This window comes from Nicotiana sylvestris, chromosome 10, assembly GCF_000393655.2.
Source record: "Nicotiana sylvestris chromosome 10, ASM39365v2, whole genome shotgun sequence".
NCBI lineage: Eukaryota > Viridiplantae > Streptophyta > Magnoliopsida > Solanales > Solanaceae > Nicotiana > Nicotiana sylvestris.
In genome coordinates this window covers 35,605,249-35,629,869 of record NC_091066.1, presented here as the reverse complement: position 1 = coordinate 35,629,869, position 24,621 = coordinate 35,605,249, and the positions used below count along the sequence as shown (strand labels likewise).

Genomic DNA, 24,621 nt, shown 5'->3' with positions numbered 1-24,621 from the left:
CGGGAATACATTTAAGTTCTAGGTCGCCCACCAGTATAATGCGGGAATACATTTAAGTTCTAGGTCGCCCACCAGTATAATGCGGGAATACATTTAAGTTCTAGGTCGCCCACCAGTATAATGCGGGAATACATTTAAGTTCTAGGTCGCCCACCAGTATAATGCGGGAATACTTTTAAGTTTTAGGTCGCCCACCAGTATAATGCGGGAATACTTTTAAGTTCTAGGTCGCCCACCAGTATAATGCGGGAATACATTTAAGTTCTAGGTCGCCCACCAGTATAATGCGGGAATACTTTTAAGTTCTAGGTCGCCCACCAGTATAATGCGGGAATACTTTTAAGTTCTAGGTCGCCCACCAGTATAATGCGGGAATACTTTTAAGTTCTAGGTCGCCCACCAGTATAATGCGGGAATACTTTTAAGTTCTAGGTCGCCCACCAGTATAATGCGGGAATACTTTTAAGTTCTAGGTCGCCCACCAGTATAATGCGGGAATACTTTTAAGTTCTAGGTCGCCCACCAGTATAATACGGGAATACTTTTAAGTTCTAGGTCGCCCACCAGTATAATGCGGGAATACTTTTAAGTTCTAGGTCGCCCACCAGTATAATGCGGGAATACTTTTAAGTTCTAGGTCGCCCACCAGTATAATGCGGGAATACATTCAGCTCTAGATTGTGGAATCAGTCACCCCACCTGAAGACGGAAGGGTACAACAGAGATCCCCAAACGGGAAACAATGAAATCCCAGCACCAAGAAGCAGACAACTGCAGAGGCAAGCGCACAATTCAAAAGGAAAAAGGAACGCGTCTCAAAAGAAGCAGTTTGGGAACGTTGTAGCATGCCCAGTATAACGATGCTGATGAAGAAACATACCACTAAAGAAACCATTGGAAGATTTAAAGAAGAAAGCCATGTTCCCAGCGAATCAAACAAAGTGATGAAAACTGGCATTCAGAAAGGCGGTGGACCAGCATCATCTCCCAAAGTCACAAGATAAAGGCATCGGAGGAAAGCGTTAGCCGACAAGAAAGCAAGGCAACAAGAACAAGTGGAAGATGGATAAGATTTCAGGATCCTCAGTTTAGCTTAGCTTCTTGTTTTCCTTTTAGAGCAATGTAATAGGGAGATCGTTTGAGCAGTGGCATCCTACAGCAGCATACAACAGCACACAACAACAGCAAACACTACAGTCACACGGTAGTCCCAGCTACCAAAATTTCCCGAACTACATTGACCTGATTCCTGTTCAGCCCAGGATATGTAGGAAACCTCTGAAGCAAAGGTTCGGTCAAATCTTTTTCAAAAAATGCTTCACACGGAGTATTCGGACGGGCAAAAATCGCTTGCTTTATCTTTGCGCGAAAACCCTTCGTGTCTTCGTGCAAAGAGGGGCAGCTGTAAGCACGTGATTTTTGCTTCACGGACGATCACTCCAAAAGAAAATAAAAAATAATGACAAATGGCTTCGCTGCACAATTTTTCGATCTTTCCGTAACATGTGTTGTTGGTCATTTGTGTGTCTGTCCATTTTGCATCCAGTCACTATCAAACAAAAATACAAAAACTATGTGTCGGTAAAAGAAAATTCAAAAAATATATATATGTGTGCATCGTTCGTCCTAGGCTTTTAGCTAACTTACTTAAATAGTTTTTGTGATAATTGTGTTAAAATGTTGCATTGTTGCTTAGTTTTAATTTCGTTATTTTATTATTTGTTATTTTTATTTTTGTTTTAAAAGAAAAGTGAAATTAGAAAACAAAAGGTGAAAGAAATTGGTTTGGGCCAAAAGAAATTAAACAAAATAATAGGCCCAACCAGCACTCAGACCCAGTCCAAGTCCGGCTGCCCAGGCCTCTTCCGAAACGACGCCGCATTATGCGTCTGATCTGGGCCGTTCAAGCTCTCGATCCAACGGCTCAGGACCTCTATCAGTAACCCGGTTCAAAACCCGACCCAGGAACCAATCCGATCCAACCCCTCACTTAAACCAAACGACCCCGTTTAACTACCAAACGACCCCGTCTCATTTTTCACCATCAGATCCAAGCCGTTGAGATCATTTGATCTAACGGCTCAGATCCAATCCCCTACTCCGTATATAAACCTTCCCTTACACCCCACGCCCCCTATACCAACCCCACCCTTCACTCGTCCCATTCCCTAAGCTCTGAAACCCCAAACCCTAACGCCGCCCTAGTTCCCCTTTCACCAGAAGCCGGCGGCACGAACGCCGGTGACCACCCCCTTCACACCCCTAAAGCATCCAACCACCCTGAACACGAATCCACTAACCACGAACCTCGAATCACCTCCTATCGTCTCGAATCTGGATTTGAAGATTCGAGACAAAACTCGATCTACACCAAACCTCACCATCTTTGTATCAGACACTCCCTGACCTTCCTCGTGACCAAACCAAGCTTGGTTTGGTCCGAATCTACCCACAAATCCTAAAAATCCAGATCTGAAAACCCAGACCACCTTAGAACACATGCACCTGGGGAATCTGGCCGGTCTTGACAAGGGATTGAGGTCTAATAGACCTTAATCAAGGTGTTCTCATGTGAGAACACCCTGATTAAAGTTTGTTCGGCCTCAAGAGTTCGAAGTTGAGTCTGATTTGGGTCCGTTTTGATTTCAAACATTTCGGTAAGTTTTCTTTTCTTTTGTTTAGTCCTAATTGAGTTGTCAGCATGATTTGTTGTGTGGTTGTTTGTTTGGTCTGTTACTTTGTCTGTTTTCTTCCATCTCTAGCAAAGACCTTTTATTTGGTCGATCGATTTTCTATGTGTGTATTCTAAATGTACTCTGTGATATACATGTGCGTCAATTAGTTTAGTCGTCAAATGAATTAATTCATATAGGCCCAGTAATTGACCAAGTTGTTCGAAGCCCTTTAGGTCCCTGTATGTGTTGTCTATTTGAACGACTGATTATTACCTGTTATAATTAGTATAGTCGACTCAATAAATGTCGCCGATTAGTTTTCTATAACTAATAAATCGAATGAGCTAATAATGTCGCATGACTAATTGAACTTTGCCACTGACTGAATGCCCCAGCATTGTTTGAAATGGTCTGTTTGCATTGTAAAACTGACTGAAAAGGGTTCAATCCAGGCAGTCTTGAGTTTGAACTTTCATCAGTTCAAAAATGCCCTGATACTGCAATAGGCAGGGGCAGTATTAATCAAGGTTAACAAGGGCATTCTGGGGTGTTGAAAAAGACAGAAAAGATTAGTATAAATGGGCTGACAAGTAGGGTACTAATTTAGGATTAAACTAATACCAATGGGGAACAAGACACAAGGGTATGGGGCTTAAATTGAATAATAAAATGATGCCCATAACTCCTGATTAAACAAGACCAGGCGTGGGGAACAAAAGGGGCTGGCACCAAAGATGCTTAGGCATGGGTTTAAAGGGTATGGGTATTCTGCCAATTGGCAGGGCAGGCAGCTCAGCTGCACTAGTGCATTTGGCCTATAAAGAGGCCATTTGAGAACTTAAAGAGGGCTGGATTTTGGAGTCTTCAGAAAGAAAAAAACTTTAGTCTGAAGAGAGGTCTAGTGAGTCCCAAATCACAATAGCGTAAACACAAGGTAGTTTCCAATAGACATTGTAACCAAACACTGCCTGAAAGTTGTACAAGAGTGCATATTGGTCAAAGCTGTCTTGGCCAAGTTCTGTTGCTTGCATTGGCTGAGTTGTTTGTGGTTGTTGAACTGTTAGTCTTACTGCATTTGAACCCTCAGTTACTGCTGTTATTTCCTTACTCTTTCCTGGGATTGCTGGCTTGGTTTCGACTATCTGCTAGTCCTTGTATTCTGGGAGATATTGTTGGTTATCTGTGGCTGTGGAAAACACTTGGTTTAGTTGGTTGTTGCTGTGTTGTTGCTGTGTGTCTGCTTGCTGCTGTATGTACTGCATACTGCCCAGCTGATCATTCCTTTCTTCTTCTGTTCCTCTATACCAGGTACACACCTAAGACACTGTCAGATGTAGCTGGAAATTTGAGCATGAATGTAAAGGAAAGACCTGAAGAATGTTTTTTTTATATAGATATAGATTGTTACATTAAATATTCATGCAATGTGTAATAGTTTTACATTTTTGTTCTGGGTACTAGAGTTAGTCTCATGCCTATAAATGTCAATGTATGGTAGTTGAATGCTAGAATGTGCATATAGGTTGGTGATGAGAGTATGCCCAAGGCAGTAGTTTGTATCTCATATGTAGTTCAAAAGTGTAGTATAAGCCTGTAATGTATGTCAAGCATGAAATTCGTACACTAACTAAGTTCTTTCCTTTCCAATAAATTGTTATATATGACTCTTAAAACCATGTTTTAAGATCCGGAACACAAATTCAGGGCCTCAACCTCACAAAGGTCGAGTTCAGGCCAAAACAGGCCAAGCCGGCCTGCTTCGAACAAGCAGTGGCCCAGGTCTGGCCGATCACGCTTGGGCTGGATTTGGGCCCGTGATTATTTGTTCGGACAGCCTCGTTTTTGATTTTAGGCGTTTCTGAATGTTGTTACAAACAACTTGCAAGCATATAATTAATTAGGACTATCTACTGTTTTCAATTGATAAGGACAAACGCGATAAGAAACGTAGTTGCTATAGGATATCCTTTTAAAATAAGAACGAGATGAGCCTCGATGAAAATAAACACAACGTGCAGATGCGGGGCCCTTGTTTAAATGTATATTATCGAAGCATTTAGGTTCCAGGACGGGTTGTTTAGCAAATCTCACAACCCTCCTAAAATAACAATACGTTAGACTCTTTAGGACGCGCCTTAATAAATCTTACCTTCTTAAACTCGGGTGCGCATTTATGTGACCCAAATCCAATTCTCAACGGAGTCGAAATGTGTTTCTAATCACGGGTACATTGATTGTGACGTGGTTCGAGATGCATGTCCATGACGTTGCAAATTCATTAAAAAATAAAGAACGAGATGAGCCTCGCCAAATAAAAAATACAAATTGCGGGGCCCTCAGTAAATATTTGCTTTAGAAATTATTTGGATTTCGGGATGGACCGTTTAGTAAAATTCCACGGTCTTACCCAAAATAAATACGCTAGTCGCTTTAGGCGCGTCTTTAATAATTTAGTTTCCTTAAACTCGGGTGCGCATTGATGTGACCTAAATCCTAAAACATCAAATAAAATATGTTTCGTATTGTGGGTGCATTTCATGTGACACAATCCAAAGATATGTTTTAAGCGATGTTCACATTCCTAAAAAATAATAATTATAATAATAAAGCGGTAAAAGATAAAATTTGCACATGGTTCATAATTGTATTAAAAATCAGATAAATAAGCCGAATATAACAGTTGAGCGACCGTGCTAGAACCACGGAACTCGGGAATGCCTAACACCTTCTCCCGGGTTAACAGAATTCCTTATCCGGATTTCTGGTACGCAGACTGTAATATAGAGTCATTATTTTCCTCGATTCGGGATTAAAATTGGTGACTTGGGACACCCTAAATCTCCCAAGTGGCGACTCTGAAATTAATAAACCATCCCCGTTTCGATTGTCCTTTAATTGGAAAAACTCCCCTGCGCCCCTCGGGCGCGGAAAAAGGAGGTGTGACAATTATATTAATTAAAAAATATATATGAATATATTCATGGCATATAGCGAGACAGTGAATACAATGAAATACATAGAATACATTGAAATACAATGAGAAAAAAAGACAGTGAATACAATGAAATACATGGAATACAACGAGATACATTAAATTACAATGAAAACAAAAGACAATGAATACAATGAAATACATGAAAATACAACGTGATACGTTGAAATACATTGAAATATATTAACAGAAAATCAAGTTGCTCAGCCCCAAAATCCGTCATCTTTGTTCAAGAACAAACCCTAATTTGCGGCGAATCCGCTGTCGAGCAAAAACCCATCGTAGCTTTTGTAAGCCCTTAGCTTTGATTCGTGTATTTTTAGAGGATGACAGAAAATACAATCATAGGATGAAGAAGGCAGTACCATCGTAGCTTTTGTAAGCCCTTAGCTTTGATTCGATTCGCAATTGCCTTTGGGATTAAGAAATCGTTTTCCCCCATTTTTGAGTTTGGGAATTGAGAAAACCAAGTTCAAATCTGACGGAAAATCTAGGAGATGAAAGGAGACAGAGAGAGAGAGAGTCGTACAACTGGATTTCGCCGGAGAGGAGGAGGTTCCCAAATCCCAGCCAAGAGAAGTGGTGGTCGGTCAATGAATCCGGTATTATTTGGAAGAGAGAATGACATGTATCAAATTAGAGAGAGAAAGAAATAGTGTAACTGAATAGCGTATTTAGTGGCTTAGGGGTAGGAGGTACCAAAATTAAATATTTTGCTATAAACAGTAAAAGGTATCTATAGAATATAATTTTTTTAAATGGTATTTATTTGAAATAAATAAGGTGTTAACCTTTGCTATAGGAGGTAAAAATTCCTACTAAAAATGTATCCCTTCTACATATTAAATAAAGAGAAATTTTTATAAAGCACTACAATTTAGAACCTAATTATCATACGTAACTCTAGTTTGCCTAATTATCATTTATAGTTATTGTTCAAATATTACCAGTTTGTATCACTTATATTCAAACGCGAAATGAATACAATCTATGTCACATGTATTCGTTCGCGCAAGGAATACAACATGTATCAACTGTATTCGTTTACTGGATGAATACAATATGTATTGACCATATTCGTTCGCGCAACGAATACAACAAAGGCGAAGTACAAGGGTATATATAAAGGATACAACATGTATCGACTATATTCGTTCGCGCAACGAATACAACCAAGGGGAAATACAGAAGTACAGAAAAATAAAATATTCTTATTGAGAGTCAAACGCAAGACCTCTACTTACCAAGTAGGTGCTCTAACCAACTGAGTAAGCTCTCTTGTTTCACTCAGTGTTTTAAAAGACGTGGGCGTAAGGAGAATATTCGTTGTTTTCGGAGATGTTAACAAACTAGCAAACAAGATAAAGAATTGGGAAAGATCATAAATTAGGGCTTTAATCAATAAAAAGGTCTTTGCTTTTAAATTTGATACATTTCAGTTCCTTATTAAAACTTTTGAATAATTACAAGCTGACTTTTGAGAATTTGGGTATTATATGAAGGACTTATTCCACAAATTTTGTTTTAACTTGAAAGAGTCTCTGGGACTTATGCTTCACTACAAAAATGCGCCTCAAATGCCCGAGCATAAGCCTCCAACGCCCGGGCATACGCCCCGAATTGCTGGGTGTACGCCTCTTGGGACTTTCGCCTCACACCATCACCTCGGGGCTTTTTTGGTGCGCCTCGCCTCGGGGCTTGCCTCGAAAACGCCTTTTAAAACACTGATTTCAGTTCAAAACAATTGATCTCTTGTTTCAGTACTATATTTGAATTTTGTCTACGAATGGTAATTTTGTTTGAAAGTGTAACTACAAATGGCAAATACAATGTATATGTTTGATGTGTCACGTAAATTTTCCTTAAATAAAACTTGTGTTTTTTTTCTTTCTTTTAGGACTCAAAAATCCCGTTTAGTTTAAAGCACTACTTTCCTAATTAAGGAAATAAATTGTACAAATAAGTAAACTCAACTTTTATCTTCAACATTCAGAAGCTTCACAAAGCCAGCTTCAAATGATGTATGCTTGAAAGAATAAATGTTCTTTTGTAGTCCACATCTACACATGAAAATGATAGGATAAATTAATCACAAATCCTCTAAACTGACGACTCATTTTTTTTTGCTTTTAAAGAAACTGAATTCTTATTTCAGTATATAGTGGAATTACGAACAAAGATCCATACATATGAATATTGCCAATTACATTTTACAAACATCTATTGGAAACAGCCTCTCTATTTTCAGAAGGTAGGAGTAAGGTCTGCATACATACTACCCTACTCAGACCCTACTATGTGGGATTATACTGGGTATGTTATTGTTGTAGAGATGGAAAAATTACCAAAATCCGTAGTTAGGCTATAGTCCGTACCAATCTTTCATATATAGCAAACACATTTCATATGCAGTTTATGGTTGCCTAAGAACAGATAACTATCTGACCAGAAATGAAGAAAAAGGGAAAATTGAACCGGTACTTTACTTGTTGATCAGTACAGCAGTAGCAGGATAGAATTTGGCAGTTGCCACGGGTCAGTTTTCAGGACACTAGTTCTGAATCTCGAGCTTCTGTTGTCATCACAAAGCTTGGAAACATTTGAGTAATTTCCCTGGAATGTAAAAACCCAAGTTCATCTTCTAAGGCTAATAAAAGGGCAGCTCGGTGCACTAAGCTCCCGCTATGCGCGGGGTCTGGGGAAGGTCCGGACCACAAGGGTCTATTGTACGCAGCCTAACCCTGCATTTCTGCAAGAGTTTGTTTCCACGGCTCGAACCCGTGACGTCCTGGTCACATGGCAGCAACTTTACCAGATACGCCAAAGTTTCCTTTCTAGTTAAAATGTCCCATAGTGCAGATTTAGAATTTTCAACTCACTTTAAGCATGGTAGAGTCATGTTCTTAATGAGAGAAGGATATCTTATGACCAATTCCTTCCATTCTTCTGGATCAATCCTTCCATCTCGATTCGTGTCTGCCTCTAGAAATGTCTGTTTATTATCACACGGATCAGACATCAAAAGGATGTATTATAGGATGACTAACATGGGAATAAAGTGACTCTTCTCCACCTTATCAATGATTGCTTCGATAGCATCATCTGGAAGTGTCAATTCTGATTCTTTCAGAATAGCAAATACCATTTCCTTCAGCTACACAAGTTTCCACAGTAGAACAAACTAGTCAAAAGAGAGATTGAGCATCTTGAATTTGAGATACACCGACTGTGTAAACAATAATGTATTTAACCATTTATGTGGTGAAGTGTGTACTGTCAAGCTATTTTGTGCGGACTTTCCAAAGTACAGCCGCACTCGTGTCGGATCCTCCAAAAATTCTGACACGCGCCCAGCGACATTTTCGGAGAGTCCGAGCAACATAGCTGTCAAGTAGTTTGAGTCTTTCCTACTTCCTATTTCAAGAAAGGCTGTCATTCATATCATATGTGAAAACATCAGGATATGATCATCCTCCCAAAAAAGAAAACTTTTCATCCTTGAACTCCTTTTATCATATTTTTTCAACTTCTGTTGTCTTATTCTGAAACATTTAATGAAGATTAAGCAAGAAAATCATGGTTATGACCATTTAAAATGCCTGATGCCTGTATCCTGATAGGGATCATAAATAAGTAGTGTTCTCTGTTGAACACTCAAGTTATGTTTCCGGTAAGATCAAGCAGCAGTAGCTTTAACTAGTTCAAATTCTTTTAGCCTATACGGTGAACATTTCGTTAGCAGTATGTTTAGTTAGCATTATGTTTCTTTTAGCCTAGTTCAAATGTTGACTAATATCAGATGATTATTTGGGGTTATTCCAAATTCAAATTTAAATGCTGCATGCATTGTAAATGATAATATTGAGAGAGTGGTATGATAATTGAGACAACTCAACAAGTATGTTTCGTTAAAGTTACTCACCTCTTCACGTTCTATGTATCCAGTGTGGTTCAGGTCATACAACTTAAATGCAACTGGAACAAAATTATTCGTGAAGTTAGTGTCAGCTATAGGAGAAAACATGTTTGACATGTTGCTGTATAAGTATAAGAAAGTATGCCTCACTAAAAAGAATATAAAAAAACAAGACAAAGAGAAGAAATGAAATTCCAGACATATTTTTATAAGAGAAATTTCAAACATATCTCTTACATTCAATTTTGTCTGCTTGAGGAGCCCTTGGGTGGAATATGCTTAACGACCGAACAAATTCTCCAAATTCAATAACCCCATTACGCTTAAGATCAAACAAATCAAACAGCTGCAATAGAGTGACAAGAAGGAATAGGATCTTGTTTGGAGAATAAAGATCAAGATGCTGGACAATCATACAACATGAAATAGAGAACTTTTAACAGTTTCAAGAATGGCCTATTGATATAGCAGTTACCGGAACAGTTGATGCAGTTATGACTTATGACCATCAAAATTATCCATCATTATATTTGCAACTAGTGGCGGAAGCAGGATTTTCACCAAGGAGATTCAAAAAATAAAAAAGTAAATGCGCGAAGAAGCTAATGAGATTCAACATCTAATATATATACGTGAAAAAAATATTAACCTTATATACACAGTGTAATTTTTGGCGAAGGGGGTTCGGCCCCCCTTTTGCCCACCTAGCTACGCCCCTGTTTGCAAGTCATTTATAACATAAATGTTTTTCCAAAGAGTCGAATCACATTAATAACTGGCGAAGAAATGTCTAATGAATTCCGTCAAAAAGGGTGAAAGACGTACTCGCTGAGCAAAAAGATTCTGCTTAGGGCTGCAGTTGAAAAGAGCAAGGAGAAACTCTTCCTGCATTGAAGATATAGACATAAATCACAATCTCATAACACGATGTTTGAAAATCATTGGAAGACATGTAAAATGCATCACTTGCTTCATTAAACTAGATCTTTGAAAAACGAATGGAAGTTTAAATTTTAGCACAATGTTTGCCAAAGATAATGTGCTTTCAAAGTGGTTATGACATTGCCTACACCAGGCATTAAAGGATCTTTTTGTCATGAAGAAGAAGTAGGAAGGGAAACAAAGAACTTTTGGAAAATAAATCCTAAACTGGTCTTCTATAGATCGTAAACTTTTGGAATATTTCTACAACACAATAGAGTGAGACTAGCCAGTTAGGAGTTAGACTAAGAATGTCATTGCTCGTCTATTGATGCAGGGCTTTACCTGCTAGTTTTTACTATACCAGCCATCTATTTCGTATTTCGTATTTTGTATTTCATATCTCCTATATTGTTGTTATTTTATTATGCATTTTTATGGTACTAATATATCGTCTCCTGTTGCTTTTTTGAGCCGAGGGTCTCCTGGAAACAGCCTCTCTACCCTTCGGGGTGGGGGTAAGGTTTGCGTACATATTACCCTCCCCAGACCCCACTTGTGGGATTATACTGGGTTGTTGTTGTTGTTGTTGTTGTTGTTGGTCTTCTAAACTTCATACCCATAGAATCAATGATCACCAAGTTTCAGCGTTTCTTTGTATCGGTGCACTGTTCTAACTGCGAAGTAATTCACGATTTCTTTCTTTCACTGTTATATTTGTAACAAAAAATGAAGAAACTCATAAATGAAAACAGATGCATCTTGGAAACTTGGTTTAACGTGTTGTGGTCAATATACAAAGACTGATTCCAATGGAGAAAGTCCTACTGTTCTTGAGACTAGTAGAGGAATCATGGCGCGTTTCCAACAGCTCTGCCCTTAACATCTCAAATTACATAAAAGCCTAATGATTGAACTTTGCATGATGAAATTACCTTATGAATAAGACCATCATCAATTATGGAGCTGCTCAGTTTCTCGTACAGAATTTTCAACGCATCCACTTCATTAACAGAAACTGCAACAAATGAATGGAACACTCTAAGATTATGGATTGAGTAGATACTTAACATCATAACAAATTTCCATTGGACACGCTACTCTGCTAGAAGTAATCAAGAAAACAGCAATAGCTTCCATGGCTAGGAAATATATAGTACCAATTATTTAGAGGAAAGATTTCAATTTGCTGAAGGCTAAGCAAACATAAAATAAAATCACAAGACACAGTAATGATAGTGATTACAAACTTCTTCTGATTGAATGTCTAAAACTATCCAATTTGTTATAAATTTTAGAAAATACTACACTTTACAAAAACAAGCTCAAGGCAAAGAAAGAAACAAGAAATTAAATAAGAGCCTCAAAAACCCTGTTGCCTAAATAGTAGGAGCGAAGAGACATTGTTTAACTCACAGGAAGTCTCAGAAGCTAATAAGTCATGGTCCTCGAAACCAGGTGGACGTCTAAATTTCATTGAACAAAACCAGCTCTTTAAAGCATACATTATCCCCCAGAGGACTTAAAGATCCTGAAATATATATATATTCACCTGCCACAATCCAACATAAAAATCATAGCAATGCATTCTACAACATAGAGTATTAGATAAAATAATCAGAACACCAGTCCAAGAAAAGGGCACTGATGATATTGTGTGCAAGTTTTATCTCCTTTTGAATACTAGGTGCAGTTTCAGGCATAGCCAGATTATACATAGTTCGAATTAACCACTTTGCTTTTGTTGACAAAAAACTTACCTATTTGCTTTTCAGGGAATCATAGTCAACACTAGCTTTTTAGTGTCCTTTTTCTATATCATACGGTATTCAGGTTCGACTAATTCAGATTTGCACCGTATAGGTCATTAAAAGGCAAAGCGCTCCTACCAAGGGTTTTTCAGATCCCAAAGCTCAAACCTGACTCGAATAAAGAGTGGAAAGATCTCATTCATCCCACCATTACCCTTGGTTGCAGCCTGTAGGTAGGAGCAGATTTATAGACATATGAGTCACGTAAAATCATGGTCTCTACGCCAAATTATGTATTTTATGTACATATTTTTTTAAATTGATCTAATATTATTAGTTGGCACTCATACTTCAAAAAGGCTAAATGGTGCACCTAGTTGAATGTTGAGTTACTTACCTAGAGGAGCAAGGATCAATTGTCACTTAATACTTTTTTTTATCCTTTCTTTAGTGGTGCACCCATATTATAAAAAATTTACATCCGCCTTTGGTGGCAGGTTTTTCATTGCAGCATCAGACAGTACTATCCCAAATAAGCAATAGCATACTGTTCTTAAAAGCAACTAACAGATTTTTCAATAATTCTAACTGTTTCAATAGTGCTTGTTACCCAGATTGCTGCTACTGAACATTAATCAGAAAATGTCAAAACTAATTTTAATTAAAGCATATGTCAACGTAAAAAGGTAGCAAAAATACAGTAAATCCCAAAAATCTTGTGAAGCGCATAATTAATCTAGAACATTGAGAGAGAGAGAGAGAGAGAGAGAGAGAACTTACCTCTGTGCTATGGAGTCAGTTGTTGTGTAGCAGAGTCAATTAAATCCTGTAAGATCTTGTCCAAATTTCTTTCTTTATGATATGTACTCATTTTTGTTTCTTTGATTTCGTAATACGCCAAAAACTCGTAGCAATAATCTAATTCATTATTTGATTCAACATAGGTTTAGTACAATAATGATTAGTATTTTATATATTTTAAGGTAGGTATTTTAGCCTCAGTTGTCTGCATATGCAAAGTAGATAGTTGACATTGTCACCCTGCAATTTCCAGCTTAGATAGTTGACATCCAGAATTTAATTTTAGATTGAATTAAATATTTATCTTTTGCTATTATACTCATTGCACTTTTTGTCTCCACAAAGGTTTAGTTCACTTTAGTAGTATATAATTAGAGGCGGAGCTAGAATTTCTTATGTCAAATACAGATACTTTGGACCTAAGCTACTGGTGATCGAACCCCTATTTTGGTCTTTAGCTTTGCCCCTGAGTATATCACGAGCAATATTATATGTATTTAGGTAAGTATTACTCTCTCTGTCTTAATTTATTTAATGATATTTGATTTTTCACGGAAATCTCAACCTATTTGATGGTACCTCGGTTTTGAGGTACCGGGTTGATCTGAACCAAAAATTTTATATATATATATGTTAAAAATCCATTAAAATTGTAATAAATAGTAAATATGAATTCGCAACTTTAAAAACATAATAAGTTTAATGTTAAGAATTTTAAAAGTTAAACCAATATAAATTAAATCTTGAATCCATCCCCAAAAACCACGGACAGACCTATTAAAGGAGTAGCATATAAGTAATGCTAGAAAAATCTTGCTTATTCTATTGTCAAATTAAAATGTTTGACAAAGCAAACCGAATTTCAAAGTGAATATTCATTTGGCATCTGTTCGATTCCTCCTTCCTATTATTTTCTTTCTGTAAACTGGACACATATGTAGATGAAGGTCGAGATCGAACCGAGAAGACTTCCAATTCTAATGGTAAAAGTAAAAAGCTTTTTAACTACTTTAACTATTGTCTCTTTTTTTTTTAACTGTATAACATCCGAAATCCACTGTCCTACTAATCTAGATTTGTAACGTATATGACCCATTTAAGGAAGAAACTCATAGCATATTCAATACATGTTTGCAACTGGTGAAATTCATATTCCCTTTATGTGAAAAATCAACCTCTCTTTTCTCTTTGACTAGTAGATTTCTGATGACTAATAGATAATTTGGAAAGATACATATTGTTATATCTAACTTAAAACACTCAGATAATTACAGCCGTTAGTTAAATAAATAAAAATAATACACTAATTATGTATACAATATATATATATATATATATATATATATATATGTATATTGGACATTAATAGACAAAAGTACACATTTGTCGGCTCTTATTTGAGGGGCGACTATAGTGTGTTTCCATATTTGTCGTTACTCTACGACTATTTTATCACTTGGAAAACTGATACTATTTTATCTGTAGAGCAGTTAGATGTTGGTTTATTTTGTTAGAAACTTGCTTTAGTTAAATATATGGCGGAAACAAAGAAATTAGGTATAGTGGGACTGACACCCTCACCTGGGCAGGTGGGGTGCCTGTCATTAAGTCATTTACATAAATCATAGAGTTTACATTGTGTATATACATAACTTTTTTATTAAAAAAAAAAAAAATTAGTGTACCTAGGGGGAGGGGAAAAGGAAACAGGAAGGGAATTGCAAAGTAGAGAATCAAACTCTTGCCGACAAGATTAAAGTTCAGGTAGCCAACGAAGCTAACATTCCACATCAATATATGTAACTTATCTCCCTTATAGCTACTAATTTCTAGCACAGTAGTTGCCCCCAACGTGCTAGGCAACTCGCACGTTAAAAATAGAATCAAACGAGAGCATTACAATGGAGCCCCAACAACAATTTATTCCAAACTCTAGCTCCTGCTCTAATCCTGTATATGCACATCATGTCATTCTGCATAAAAAAAGATAAATAATGCTAATGATCACTTTCTAATAGTTTAAACTTTTAGATAAAGCAGTTCACAAACAGTTATAATAAGTATAGAAGATGCTTGGGTCCTGAAATATGCCACATTGTCACATTAGGCATTTACACAATAAGAGAATCAAGCTGCATGTGAAAGACGTGTTTGCAGACAAATAAATAAGACCCATCTTATTTTTCAGAATTTAAATTTTTGCATTAGAAAGGTCATAGATCTAAACGTATCATTCCCAACTTTCGGGAAGTGGCGGAGCCAAGAATCTATACAAGAGAACTTTAAAATGTCACAGCTAAAATTTGAACCTTAGACCTAAAACAACGCTCCTCAGTTTGAATCTCACTAGCATTATCATTGCAAAGTGATAAAATTTATTCCCCTTGATTAAAGGAGAAAAGCACATTTGTATTAAATTAAGGACTGCGTAGGTTACACAAAAATGCAGTGAAGCTTCCACTGCCCCTTAGGCATCTCTATGGTTTCTTATCTTTATACAACTAAATCATAAATACAATGTATGTTCCCTCCAAATGATGACAAAATTACATTCACATCACCCTAGTCCCAGAGTGTAACTATTTAAAGCTTCGGCATGAATACAAAAACTGAAGCAATATGGAAAGAACAGAAAAGAAAAGGCAGGATTCAAAAGCTGTACATCGCGTAGCTATCACTAGGCAGCTACTTATTAGTCTTTTGTTACATGTTGAGCTGCCTCGACGTACTGCTCTGCAAGTTTCTTAATTTTCTCGCCTTCCTTGATGAGAAAATTAGCATTTTTGTCCTTTGGGTGATACTTCATGACTTTCTCAGTAGTTTTGCCAACAGCCCATCTGTATTGTTCAACAGAGATCACTCCGCTCTTGCAAAGTGGCCTGATGTGCTCCTTCACATATGCTTCAACCTGCTAGAGGATAATTAGTTAGTACCCGAAAGATAAGAGTCCAGGAGAAATCTTCAAACATGCTACATGAATCTTTAGTATTTAGACTTTCAACTCCACTTGGAATATTCCTCTTAATTGTTGGTCAGATAGGGAACCCTGATAAACATGAAAGCAAGTGTTCATTCAGTACCTTCGTTGCTACAGAGTTATTGCTGCCTGATTCCTTTTCAGCACGGGATTTTGATATCTTGTTAATTTGGAGATTTTCATTTCTTGCTAACTGGCTAGGTGAGTTTGGGCATTTGGAAGCAGTAGAGCTGCTGTCATTTGCCTGCTCCGAGGACTTTAAAACCTGTTTGGATTCATCAACTCCATTGCTTTGTTGAACTTCATTGTTCATAGCCAGTTCATTAAGCTTGAGTGATGCCATCTCAGGGTACTTCTCAATCAGCGGCTCTTTATCTGGTCCGTACAACTCTTCAGAGTCTACACCGGAGAGCTCTTCATCGACAGGGGAACTATGACTAAGGCAATTTTCAGTCTTGCCAGCTGCAGTTGAGCTTCCAACTCTACCACTAGTTTCGCACCCAATCAACGAAGATGAGCCTACAGGACCTTCAAGAACGTCCTGTTTTTCATGATTTTCAAGTTCCATAGAGCCATCATATCCCACAGTGTTGATTGTGGAGAAGACAACTTTCATTTTAGATTCTCCTGGCTGCAGCGCAGAGATCATTGAAGTGCCAGCACCAGAAAAGTCATCATCCTCCAAATTATATTCAAAATCCCCATATATATCAAGTTCTGGAGGAGCATCTACTTCAAACACATTCTCGGGCCCGTGATCTTCAACTTCTTTTGATACGCAAATTTCCTCTTTGTCTTCCTCCAGTGGGCAATTTGGACTATTTGGAGGTGAATCAGACAAAAGTCCTGCATTTCTTAGCGCTTCATTGACTGCTGGATCAGAAGAATGGACCTCGCTTAATTCTTCGGATGAGTTAGTTAGAACTTCTGAAGTTTGGCAGGGATTTGACTCTGCCACACCAACATTACTGGCATTATCTGATCTACGCAGCAGCTCTTGTGAGCAGAGGTTTATATATACTAGTTTACTATTAGACCTATCAGCAACCTCCTTTTCAATATTAACAGCGTCTGCAATAGCCAGTTCTGTTTCTGCTGTTCTGCGCATAACTGACAGATTTGCTTTCCTTAAGAAGTGCTCAGTGAGACGGTGAAGTTGAGCCTGTGTGAAAACCAGAGGAAAGTTGATAAATTATATATAACCAAGATAAGTGATTTGCTCAGTCTGTGGTTATAGGAGAACAGAGCAAATCCCCTGAAGTGGAAGCTATGTACCGACTAAAGACAAACAACATTTTACAAGAAAAAAATCCCCTATCTTTCCTCTCTGTTATATTATAGAGAGGAAACATGTACCATCCATCTCCAGGTTATATGGATCTGTACCCCAATAAAAACATACTAAACTAGGGATTTTGAATAGACTTTTTTGCATCATTCCAATTTTATCGGTTGTCCCGAGGGGACGAGACTTTCAATTGATCCTACTATGACATGTGAAGGATTAACACGCTGTTAGATGCCAATCAACATATTGAATAGATGATGATGGAATTAGTGGTGATAATTTTGATATCCAGGGAGAGTAATCAGAAAGAGTGGTCCCTAGAACAGTCACCGGAAAGAAGAAGAAAAAATAGATAAGATTGTGACTGAGCATACAATGTAAAGACGCTTGTAGATAAGGGGAGGCTACTAGAGCCTCTACCAAAATGATACCAAAAAAATAGAAGAGATCAATTGAAGACTTGATAATGATGAATGGCTCACAAATTTATACATGCTAGGCACATTTTTTCGTGGAACAATATCGAACTTTTACAACACTCTTACTCTAACATTCTAACAGTAATACCAAACATTCTAACACTTTCAATAACACAGGCTATAGAATAGCAAAATTATCACCCCAGGTAACAAGTAAACTTGGAAAGGGCTGGAAATTAGGACAGTGCTTACCATCCTAACGGACATGGGGATTTTATTATGACGACTGGTTGCCAAAGCTGGCCGCATATCTTTAGGTAGCTGAGCCTGCTCAAAAGTTTACAAACAAGAAATGATCCCAGGTGCAGAACAATAGGCAGCAAACAAATGATACAAATGGCAAAAAGAAAAATTTAGCATACTAGCAAAGGATGATTATGTTTCAGCACTGCACTGTCCTCTTCATTTTCCAGGGCGCCACTCTTGCTTGTTGTTGCTGTTTTTCTAGCAAGAACCTCTAGGGCCCACTTCCTCTTATCACTCTTTGTATTATCACATTTTATAGCTGCTTCCTCCTTGATACACAATTTAGAACCACTTGATGTTGATGCAGATGGCCTTTCAGCGCCTTTGATTGAAAGTACATTTCTGGTAGCATCAGCCTTAGTGGTCAGGACACTTATCTTGGCCCCCTTAATTTCCAAGGGAGAAGACACCATCACAGACGCCACATTTACTGGTGGAACTATGTTGAATGGACTAGGAAAAGACGTTGAAGTGTTCGATGTCAATCCATTTTGTTTGTTCTGATCAGCTGCGACAATAGCAAGGGACGAGACAGGCTTGATATCATCCTTTCTTGGAAAAACTGAACTATCTGCTAAATACAGCCTTGATAGAATGGAAGACTTTCCCTCCCCTTCATTCACATGCTTTGTCTCTGCAGTTTTTGAATCATCTCTCAGGAGGTCGAGAACTGACTTCAATGTCTGAATCTTCTCAGGCTTTGACATTTTTGAGCATCTGTGTTTCCAAAATTCTATTTCACAATCGCGAGTCCATGCTCGTCGTCGTCTTCCTCCAATACCATAAATTTTTTTGGTTAGGTTTTCACGTATTTTTCCCTTCTGCAGCAGTGACCTCTTTGCCTTCAGATCCACAGAAAACTTCTTAGTTTCAGTTGTAGATCCTGTCACAACAGCTCTAAAAGCAGTCAAAAGTTTCGGATCAAGCTGGTTTTCCCCTTTATCCCCAGAAGACTTGTTACGAACAGCTTCTCTAATTTCTTTCCTTAGCTTTTCAACTAGCACTGATGAATCCTCATCACCAGTTCTCCGCATGATCTTTTTAACCCTCAAGCGAGCTGCATTTTCTCTTTGTTTAGAGGACATTCCATCCTGGTTGCTATGTGCAAGTTTCTTCAAAGTTTTACGACCTGTTCCTTGAACTATATCCATTATGTCAGTGCCAAGATTTTTATTTTCAAGTTTACATTTCAGTTTGTCATCCTTCAAGATGGTTACTCGAGATTTATCAGAGTTGTCTGAAACAGATCCTGGAGGTTGGTCCTTTGTATTAATTAGCTCACTGCTTCCCTCGATTTTAACTCTCTTCGGATAATAGGCAGACTCAGCCTTGGCTCTAATGCCTCCATCACCAGCATTTCTGCAATCAAATCAGAGTAACTATAAGTAATCCTAAAGAAATGCAAGGACAAACGCAAACCTAATAAAGAATGCCACAGTTGCTGAACATTTGACATTGCCAGGTTTCAGATAGAATTGTTAGAAACCAAAGAAGTTCTATATTTCATATCTAGAAGAGAAGATTACAAGGCCTATTTATAATACTAATTCACCTAATCTATTAGTTGTCATACACCTAATTACACCTACTATACAACTCATATACATGTGTTAGCTATGATGTAGTACATGTGTATACATGTGCTACACAACTTGTATTACACCTACTATACAACTCATATACATGTGTTAGCTATGATGTAGTACATGTGTATACATGTGCTAGACAACTTGTATGTCAACACTCCCCCTCAAGTTGGAGCATATATATTGATCATGCCCAACTTGTTACAGATATATTCAACTCGAGCTCCATTCAAAGCTTTTGTGAAAATGTCTCCCAATTGATCTCCAGTTCTAACATGACCTGTAGAGATGAGCTTTTGTTGAATCTTTTCACGAACAAAGTGACAATCTATTTCAATGTGCTTAGTCCTTTCGTGAAATACAGGATTAGAGGAGATATGAAGAGCAGCTTGATTATCACACCACAACTTTGCTGGCAATGTAGTTTGGAAGCCAACTTCACTTAATAGTTGATGTACCCATACAACCTCACACACAGATTGTGCCATAGCTCTGTATTCTGCTTCCGCACTAGATCGAGATACGACATTTTGTTTCTTACTCTTCCACGAAATCAAGTTTCCACCAACAAAAACGCAATATCCTGTCGTGGATCTCCTATCGGCTTTTGACCCTGCCCAATCTGCATCTGTGAAACACTCAATGTTAGTGTGTTCATTATTCTTATATACTAGACCCCGTCCTGGAGATCCCTTTAGATAACAAAGAATCTGCTCCAGAGCCGCCCAATGCCTGACTGTTGGGGAAGACATAAACTGACTCACAATGCTGACAGAGTATGCGATATCGGGACGAGTTACTGTAAGATAGTTCAATTTCCCAACCAATCTCCTATATTTCTCTGGATCTTCGAATAACTCACCGTCTTCTTTCACGAGTTGTGTGTTAGGAACCATTGGCATGCTGCATGGTTTAGATCCCAACTTTCCAGTTTCAGCTAACAAGTCAAGAGTATATTTCCTTTGGGACAAGAAGATGCCTTTCTTGCTCCGTGTAACTTCAACTCCCAAAAAATACTTTAGTTGCCCTAAATCTTTCGTCTGAAATTGAGTGTGAAGGAAAGACTTTAGAGTTGAAATTCCTGTAATATCACTTCCAGTAATAACGATGTCATCAACATATACTACCAATAAAAGAATACCATCATCAGACTTTTTATAAAACACCGTATGATCGCAATTGCTTTTCTTCATCCCATATTCTAGAACAGCCTCACTAAATCTGCCAAACCAAGCACGGGGACTCTGTTTCAGCCCATAAAGAGATTTTCGAAGACGACATACCTTTCCACACTCCCCCTGAGCAACAAACCCAGGTGGTTGCTCCATATATACTTCTTCCTGAAGATCTCCATGTAGAAAAGCATTCTTTATATCAAGCTGATGCAGAGGCCAATCATAAGTAGCTGCCATGGAAATGAATAATCGAACAGAAGCTAACTTGGCGACCGGGGAAAAAGTATCCAAATAGTCGACTCCATAGGTCTGTGCATACCCTTTTGCAACAAGGCGTGCCTTAAGGCGAGCTACTGTCCCATCGGAGTTAAACTTAACAGCAAATACCCACTTGCACCCAATAGCCTTTTTGTTAGTGGGCAGATCGGCCAACTCCCAAGTACCATTCTCATCTAAAGTCATCATCTCTTCTATCATTGCATCATGCCAACCTGGGTGGGACAATGCTTCACGAACAGTTTTAGGTATCCTAGCAGAATCTAATGATGCAATAAACGAGCTAGAAGAAGTAGACAAATGGTCATAAGACACAAAAGAAGAAATAGGATAAGTACATTGTCGTGTACCTTTGTGAATGGCAATAGGAAGATCCAAACTAGGATCTGAAACACAGGAGGTTGGATCTACCGACGAAGCAGAAGTAGGTAAAGGATCGGGTTCTGAGGTTTGTTGTCGCCTGGTATACACACGAAGAACAGGTGGCTGCTCGGATGGTCGATCGAGGGAAACGGGTGACTGAGGAAGAGGTGTTGGAGAACTAACTGGATGTGTGACAGTGTAGACCAAAGTATCATCTTCTTCCTCAGGACTGTTATAAACATATGAAGAAAAGAACGGATAATTTTCATGGAATGTGACATCGGCAGACACTAAGTACCTTTTGAGATCTGGAGAATAACACCGATAACCTTTCTGAAGACGTGAGTACCCTAAGAACACACACTTAAGGGCCTTTGGATCTAATTTAGTTACTTGTGGACGAACATCACGAACAAAACAAGTACAACCAAATATTTTGGGTTCAATGGGAAATAATGGCTTAGAGGAAAAAAGAATGTTGTAAGGAATATTACCATGAAGTACAGAAGATGGCATACAATTTATTAAAAAACAAGTTGTAGAGACGGCATCAGCCCAAAAACATTTTGGCACTTTCATTTGAAAGAGGAGTGCTCGGCCTACTTCAAGAAGATGTCTATTTTTTCGTTCCTCAACCCCATTTTGAGAAGGGGTGTCAACACAAGAAGATTGATGTAGAATACCATTTGTAGCCATATAATCTTTAAACAAATCCGAAAAATATTCTTTTGCATTGTCACTCCTTAAATTACGAACGGAAACATTAAAATGAGTTTTTATTTCAGCACAAAAAGCACAAAAAATTGAAAACAACTCCGAACGATTTTTCATTAAATATAACCAAGTAACACGAGAATGATCATCCACAAAGGTAACAAAATATCTAAAACCAGTTTTAGAGATAATAGGACATGGACCCCAAACATCGGTGTGAACTAACTCAAAAGGTAAGTCGACCCGTTTATTGACTCTAGAAACTTTAGGAAGGCGATGGTGTTTAGCAAACTGACATGACTCACAATCTAAAGAGGAAATACTCTGAAACTGAGGATATAACTTCTTCAAACTAGACAAGGATGGATGACCCAATCGACAGTGTACATCAAAGGGAGACAACACAGTTGAACAAGAAATGGATTTCGGCACCTGTGATTCAAGAACATAGAGACCCCCAGACTCGGAACCTTTACCAATAATCTGCTTCGTCGTAAGATCCTGAAAAAGACAATAATTGGGAAAAAATGAGACACAACAATTTAGAGTACGAGTAAGTTTACTGACAGATATTAGATTGAAAGAAAATCAGGCAAATTTAAGACGGAACTAAGGGAAAGAGAAGATGTTGGGTTAACAGTGCCAGACCCTAAAACATATGAGGTAGACCCATCGGCTAAAGTAAATGTGGAACATTGGGTATGTGACTGAAAAGTGGAAAAGAGTTTAGAGTTACCTGTCATATGATCTGTGGCACCAGAATCAATGACCCATTTGGATGACGAAGAGAGGAGACACTTAGTGGTTTTACCTGACTCGGGGATAGTATTGATAGGAGGAGATGATGACTGAGATGGTGAAATAGTCTCGGAAGTGGCGATGTTGGCATACTGAGATCTTTTGTTCTTATTCTGAAGCTTCACACAATAACGTATGGTATGACCGAGCTCATGACAATAAAAACATTCAACTTCCCCTTGCTTTAGGTCTCGACTATCGCTACTCCGATTGCGATTATTATGACTCCTATTCTTTTGGACGCGGCTAAGCAGAGCACCACTATCGATCGTGGTTGTCGGGCCTGGATGAGACTTTTCAGTACGCAACACTCTTGTAAAGGCCTCTTTCAAGGAAGAGATAGCAGTCCCAGATAAAATCTGCGATTTGGCCCCTTCAAATTCGGGAGAAAGACCAGAAAGGAAACTCATGACCGCCAGTTGTTCACGCTGAGCCTGTTGTACCTTCACATCTGGACTAAACGGCAATATAACATTAAGCTCATCATACACCTTCTTAAACTCTGAGAAGTAAGTGGTGAGAGAGCGATCTTGCATGGATGGATGGTAAAATGTCTGGCACACATCATACATGCGAGACAAGTTTCCTTTGCCAGAGTACAAAAAATCTAAATAATCCATTAGATCCTTCACATAATCACAATGAGAAACTAGATCATTTACCTCACTGTGCATCGAATTCTTGATTTGGAGAAACAATTTTGCATCCTCCTTTAACCAGACTGATTTAGTCTCATCCTTGGGTGGATCATCAACCAAGTGGTTCTCTTTGTCGATGCTCCGCAAATAGAGACGGATCGTCTTACTCCAATCCATGTAATTGGAACCCATGAACTTATTCTCCGTAATTTTGGACATAACCGGAATGACATCAACGGTAGGTTTCGTTTCAGTCATCTTGCACCCGAATAATAGCAGAATCAAATAGTCAAGAACAGTGCAGTGAAATTTGAACAGTGCAGTAAACAGTGAACAGTGATATTTGAACAGTACAGTGAACAGTGAATAGTAATATTTGAACAGTAAACAGTGCAGTGAACAGTGAACAGTGCCGGAACAGTGATCTTGGAAAATGAAAGTTGTCAGGAAAAAAGAAATTCTGACAGTACCACTTTGGTCGGAATAGTGAGTAGAAAAATCTGTAAAGAAGCGGCCGGGGCAAAAAATGGCCGGAAATAGTGAAATAGAATCAAAGCAGCGAAAGACTGTTCTGAACAAAAATAATTCGAATGGGAAAAAAAAAATTTCCAACAACAAACTGATGAAAAAACTTCAATGCTCTGATACCATGTTAGAAACCAAAGAAGTTCTATATTTCATATCTAGAAGAGAAGATTACAAGGCCTATTTATAATACTAATTCACCTAATCTATTAGTTGCCATACACCTAATTACACCTACTATACAACTCATATACATGTGCTAGCTATGATGTAGTACATGTGTATACATGTGCTACACAACTTGTATTACACCTACTATACAACTCATATACATGTGCTAGCTATGATGTAGTACATGTGTATACATGTGCTAGACAACTTGTATGTCAACAAGAATGATAGCAGATACTAGTTATTTGGACTTATCTTCTATAGCACTTGATGATTGTTATATCTCCACAAGACTAGTGCTTACCACGACAACAAATAGACTGGTGATA

At 38.1% G+C, this 24,621-nt stretch overlaps 2 protein-coding genes across 6 annotated transcripts in view; both read right to left on the bottom strand.

Moving 5' to 3' along the window:
- Positions 1–7,077: 7,077 nt before the first annotated feature.
- Positions 7,078–13,340, bottom strand: LOC104242842 (calcineurin B-like protein 4). Of its 3 annotated transcripts, none has more exons than XR_715086.2 (10): positions 13,036–13,297; positions 11,921–12,056; positions 11,440–11,522; positions 10,409–10,468; positions 9,821–9,929; positions 9,590–9,642; positions 8,741–8,821; positions 8,547–8,659; positions 8,154–8,280; positions 7,078–7,727 (listed from the first exon to the last, which is right to left on the bottom strand). XR_715086.2 is itself a non-coding variant. In XM_009797949.2 (10 exons), the coding sequence occupies exons 3-10, from the start codon at positions 12,009–12,011 to the stop codon at positions 8,211–8,213; spliced, it is 660 nt and encodes a 219-aa protein (XP_009796251.1). In that variant the 5' UTR covers positions 12,012–12,056; positions 12,265–12,482; positions 13,036–13,296; the 3' UTR covers positions 7,825–8,210. The 3 variants fall into 3 exon arrangements, 2 of the variants coding, with proteins under 2 accessions (XP_009796251.1, XP_009796250.1); XM_009797949.2 differs by lacking the exon at positions 7,078–7,727 and adding an exon at positions 12,265–12,482 and having other exon boundaries at positions 7,825–8,280; positions 13,036–13,296; XM_009797948.2 differs by lacking the exon at positions 7,078–7,727 and having other exon boundaries at positions 7,825–8,280; positions 13,036–13,340.
- Positions 13,341–15,422: 2,082 nt separating this feature from the next.
- Positions 15,423–24,621, bottom strand: part of LOC104242840 (uncharacterized protein At4g10930) — a 33,269-nt gene continuing 24,070 nt past the window's right edge. For all 3 annotated transcript variants that reach the window (XM_009797945.2, XM_009797946.2, XM_009797947.2), the window contains 4 exons: positions 18,163–19,405; positions 17,993–18,067; positions 16,137–17,195; positions 15,423–15,964 (listed from right to left, as the gene is read on the bottom strand). In XM_009797945.2, the coding sequence (XP_009796247.1) occupies positions 15,749–15,964; positions 16,137–17,195; positions 17,993–18,067; positions 18,163–19,405 (2,593 nt within the window). In that variant the 3' untranslated portion in view covers positions 15,423–15,748. The remainder of the gene's footprint in view (positions 15,965–16,136; positions 17,196–17,992; positions 18,068–18,162; positions 19,406–24,621) is intronic.